Genomic DNA, 5,124 nt, shown 5'->3' on the forward strand with positions numbered 1-5,124 from the left:
GTTAGATATTAGGAATAATTTCTATACTGAAAGGGTTGTCAGGCATTGGAACAGGCTGCCCAGGGAGGTGGCTGAGTCACTATCCCTGGAGGTGGTTAAGAGACGGGTGGATGTTGCGTTGGGGGGAATCATTAAGTAGGTTGATAGGTCTGGGACAAAGACTGGACTCGATGATCTCCTAGGTCTCTTCCAGCTGATACGGTTCTGTGATTCTATGAAGAAAGCACATGGAAGGGAGGGGAAGGGCCAACCCATCGATGCTGTAAGTGGCAGCAGCCGAACTGATCTTAACCCCAATACCTTGTTCCTACAGACTGCTCAGGTCAAAAAAACAAAGTAAAGTACTAGAAAAACTCAAACCAACCCACAAACTTTTGAGAAAAGCAGCCAGTGTTACAGAATTAGAAAAGTTTGTGGTGATTTTTTGGTATGTGGAAGAAGTAGCACTGGGAGTAGTGGGAAAAATTTTGAAGATTTATAAACCATGTGAAATGTGAGCAGGGAGAGCAAAGATCTGGTGGTCACCTCTTCCTGCTTTACTATGAGGAGTCAAAACTGGCAGCCTCAGGAGGTGTTTCTTACCCATGTGTAGTGCAAACCTGGAGTGACATGGAACGGCTATTCCAAATGCTTATATGGATTTCAGGCAGGGTGGTAGGCTGCCAGGAAACCCTAGGAGGGTTCTTAAATACAAAGATTTTCTCTGGAAATGTCCTAATGAGGGACTAGAGGCTAGGGAGCGTGTTCAGGGGACTATTGCTTTGATTTGTTATTTTCTTGTGGCTTTCCCACAAGAAAATGGTGGAATTATAGTTATGTGGTAGTATAGTTATGGCTGCTGTTACCTAAGGATTGAGTTGAACCAGTGTCAAAATTGGTGTTTCTGCTGCTAATCTACCCTCTATGACCTGCTGGAGGCAGGGCAGGACTAGCAGGATGATTATGGCTGCTCTGATGTTTCGAGAGGATGACACCATTCCCTGCAGGTGGGGAGAGATTTGCTGGGAGGGGATTCTAAGTTCTCGTAACTGTAGTTGAAACTTGCTCTCTCTCCACTTCTTCAGGAAAGTTTTAGATTGGAGGGACTATGTGAGGATTTTAGACAAAGTAAGGCTTTTGAGAACTGCTATGGAAAGTGTACTAGCCCTCGGATTTAGAAGTCCAGGCTTCTTGTGTGACTGTATGTTTTATTTAGGATACACATTCATAATTTAATCACTTCCTGAGGTTAGCATTTGGGAATAAATCAATTTCCATTAGCTTAAGCATACACTTGATCTTTAAAGATTTATTTAAATGGAGTCTTAGAAATATGTTCATGTATTACCACTTTTATTCTGCTCAATAAATAAAATGTGTGGGTTTTTTAATGTTCAAAATAGCATTAATCTCTTGACATTTCTGTTATAAGAGCATTCAGGTAAAGTGCTGCGGTGAAGTAACTGAAAATGCAAAGCCTGTGAGAACTACGTCTATATAATTAGATTCTTCTTGATGAGGGCTCATCATAATGAGGAGAAAAAAATATTTGTAGGATAATCTTTTTAGACTTTTTTAAATAGAACTGTGTTGTCTATTAACTTTCTGCAAAAGAAATAGGTGCCTAATGGAAGTGGGTGGGTTTATATTTTAAAAAGTCTTCTTTTATATCTGTAGTAGTTTAGGGAAATAAAATGTCAAATATCTATATTTAGCTGCTATTCTCTGCGGGATTGTTAAGAGTTCAGATGTTCTGTGGAGAAACTGCTACATATCTGCCAAAGATGCTGCCTAAAGATATTTTCTATTAGAAACTCAGCTCTTGCTGCCATGGGAAATTGAAACTTATCTTTAGTTAGATTTACTGCTCTGCTTTCAAATATGTCTCATGCTTAATGAATTTTACGATAAATTTTAAATGGTTAAAGAAGGTAAGAATTGTTTTATTTCTGGTGAGTTGTCAGTTCTGTAGCTCTTAACGCTCAGTGTCGATTTATTGCACATGCATCAGAAGTTACTTTATTTGGCTGCTGAAGATGCTGCTATGTGGGTAGGGTGTGTATGTGTAATACATTTGGAATAGTTTGCTTTTCAGCCAGTGGGAACAGAAAACTTTGTTGAGGGGAAGGAAGTTCCCCTTGTGGCTTGTAGCTAGGGCTTTGGTCTGACAGACTGCTTTCATGTCTTAGACTTGTGCATAGTCTTAAATCCAACCTACTTGTGTGGGCTTTGAGAGTATTATCACACCTGCAGGGCTGGTTTTTTTTCCCTGTGACTTCAGTGGAGTTGACTGGACACATTAAGCCTTTAATATCTTGGCCTGGGTAAGAGTGACTTTGAGTGTGTGCTGTGATATGTCTTTGGTATACCAAAGTAGAATGTTTTCATAGCTGTCAAACGAGCAGTAGTCACTTGCTGTGCTGCTTTTACCTGGTGAGAAAAACCTTCTGCTTCACTCTCTCTTAGCTTAAGGAAGGTTTGATTACACACACAGTGTGAATAATGTTTGTACAAAATCAACCTACACTGGCTAGAGTCTTAGCCTCAGGACAGAGATTACTGTAGCAACTAGAAATAAAATCTCAGTGAGTTGTTCTGTTACATGTACAACAAATTGTCTATGAGAATCAAAGAAAAGAGGCCTTCCAGGGTTTGGAAGGAGAGAGGGATCGATATTTGTTTCTGCACAAAACTGGCTGGAATCTCCTTCTCCAGAAGGTTTCATACTGACCTAGTGCTGCTCTTGATTCAGGTCACATGAAAATTGTGTAGTATTGCTTATCCTTAAACTACTGTTAATGTTAGACGTAAGGCCAGGCTTAGTTATGGAAAGAGGTGGCTAGAAACCTTGTGACATTCTCTGTAAAAGCTTTAAGAATGTGCCTCTGGTCTATTTTAGTAGGACTTTGTCAGTATCTGGAGTTCAAATGCACAAATTATAGGCTACCTTTAACATAACTGGCAAACATATTAATTGTTGACTTCTTCACTTTTTATTTTTCAAAACTCATTATCCAGTATTAAGTTTGCTAAACCAGAAAAGCATAATATGTATGTCAGAACCTAAGCTTCTAGCTTATGTTGGAAAGCTGAACATGGATACTGTTGTTCAGGTTCAGACTTCAAGAACATTCCACACCTGCTGTGTTCCCAGAATCTAAGAAATTTAGTTGATAACATTTTCGGTCGCTGAAATTTCATGGTCTGTAAGGTCTAAGGTGCTTTCATTTTATCTGTTGCAGTTCTGTTTGAGATTTCAAGAATATTGAACACTGGCTTGGATATGGAGACGTTGTCTATTTGTGTGCGGCTTTGTGAACAGGGAATAAATCCAGAAGCATTATCATCGGTTATTAAAGAACTGCGTAAGGCTACAGAAGCTCTAAAGGTAACGCTTTTGCTTCAAAAGCTTATAAGTTTGATTTTAAGAGTTAGACGTATGTTCAACTTGCTATATTTCAATTTGTGAACTGTACTTTAGGATATGACTCATTTTTAAGTCAGGGAAATGAACTTTTCAGTAGAAAAGGCTATGAATACAACTGAATGGAGCATGAAGCATAGTATGAATGAAATATTTTCAGCAATAAATAGATTAACTCTTTCAAAGGAAAACAAAAAAAAACCCAAATCCCAAACCTGCAAATTTTTATCCTCAGCATTTGTAGCATCCATTTGTCGCTTATCTGCATCATATCACAAATAGATTGCTACTTTCTCCTTTAACCCTTATCACCTCCTTTCTGCAACTTCGGCCTAATAGTATGCAGCAGTACTTGTAAAGAGGCATGTGCAGCTTGTCAGTGTAACCTTCACGTGTTGCTTTTACCACATTAACCTGTGCAGTAAATGTTTCTAAAGACAAACAAGAAGGGATTTAATGGTGTATGTATATAGGGCTTTGCATAATTTGGTATTTACCTGTTTAACTAGTAGAGAGCGTAACTATGGTTAAAAAAAAAAATCCTCACTTACCTTTTAAAGGATTGTCATTCTTTACTGTCTACCTAAAAATTGTTATTTCTTTTCCACTGTATCTTTTATATGTTTGGTTTTTTTTGGTTTGTTTTTTTCTGGGGAGATGGAAGGGAAAACTGTATCTAGCCTGCCTATTTTTGTTCTGGAAGACTGCATTCCGATTTTTCGAAAATTCAGCCTGCTGATTTGTGAGAGATAGATGCTAGTCACGGCTAATTTACATTGATTTTCAAATTTTTTACTTCATTTTTAACTCAACGTTTTTCTATGCTTATGCGTATTTTATATTTGCATACATGCAAATGTGTGCATGCATGTATGTTTATGGGTAATTGAGGGCCTTTTAACTTCCTTTGCTTTTAATGGTTTATCATTCCCATTGCTATTCTTTGCCTGTTTGTCCCATAACTGGTTTATAATCTACCCATGTCAGTCTCCCAACAACTGTAACTGTTGTTGGCTGGGTTGAATTATTCAGTAATAAAAATATTGATAACCTTGATCAGGTAATTGGCAGTGTGATTTATGCAGTTGCGGTTAGTGTGTTTTGTGTCAATAAATTATGAATGGGAGTAATAAACACTATAAACTGTATAAAGAAATAGACCCCAAAGGAAAAAAAATTATGCATTTGAGCAGTTTTTGAAAGCCTCAGGGCAAAATGTGCAGGATACAAGCTGTTGAGGTACAGGGTATACAATTTAACACAAGCAAACCTTAATGGCTGTGTTAATATAGCTAATGGCAGTTGACAACATTAATTTAAAAACAATACGATGTGTACCTTAGAGAACAACACTACACATTGTAAAATTTTCGTAAGTAGCTTAATTTTAGACTTTTGAGGTCTTTAGATAAACCAGAAAAGATTAATCTACATGATGACTACTTCTGATGACTTGCAATAAATGTTTTTTCTGTTTCTAGGCCGCTGAAAATATGACAGGCTGATGTGGGAGAAGATTTCTGCATGAGAATGCCACATTAGAGTTAACAGAGGCTTTGAAGATTGCCACTATTCAGAGCAAAAGTGAAATAAGTGTGTGCATAAAGGTTTTGGACTATTTCTGTAATCAATCTTGGAAAGGGTGATGCGTAGAATGGCTTTGAAAAGTATTTTAATAAGTTCATCAAGAATCTCGTTACCTGGTATTTCTGTGAACTATT

The 5,124-nt window shown here is 37.6% G+C and overlaps 1 protein-coding gene across 1 annotated transcript; it reads left to right on the top strand.

Annotated features, from left to right (window-relative positions):
• The first annotated feature begins 967 nt into the window (after window positions 1-967).
• Window positions 968-4,908, top strand: MZT1 (mitotic spindle organizing protein 1). The gene is made up of 3 exons (XM_009868718.1): window positions 968-986; window positions 3,222-3,367; window positions 4,885-4,908. Exons 1-3 carry the CDS (start codon window positions 968-970, stop codon window positions 4,906-4,908), a joined length of 189 nt encoding a protein of 62 aa, XP_009867020.1.
• Window positions 4,909-5,124: the final 216 nt, after the last annotated feature.

The sequence above is a fragment of the Apaloderma vittatum genome, unplaced genomic scaffold (genome assembly GCF_000703405.1).
Source record: "Apaloderma vittatum isolate BGI_N311 unplaced genomic scaffold, ASM70340v1 scaffold9644, whole genome shotgun sequence".
Taxonomy (NCBI): Eukaryota; Metazoa; Chordata; class Aves; order Trogoniformes; family Trogonidae; genus Apaloderma; species Apaloderma vittatum.

Excerpts from the sequence above, each read along its gene's own strand:
- MZT1 (XM_009868718.1), top strand. Across the intron at positions 3,368-4,884 it reads AGGCTACAGAAGCTCTAAAG|GCCGCTGAAAATATGACAGG; the intron begins GTAACGCTTTTG and ends TTCTGTTTCTAG.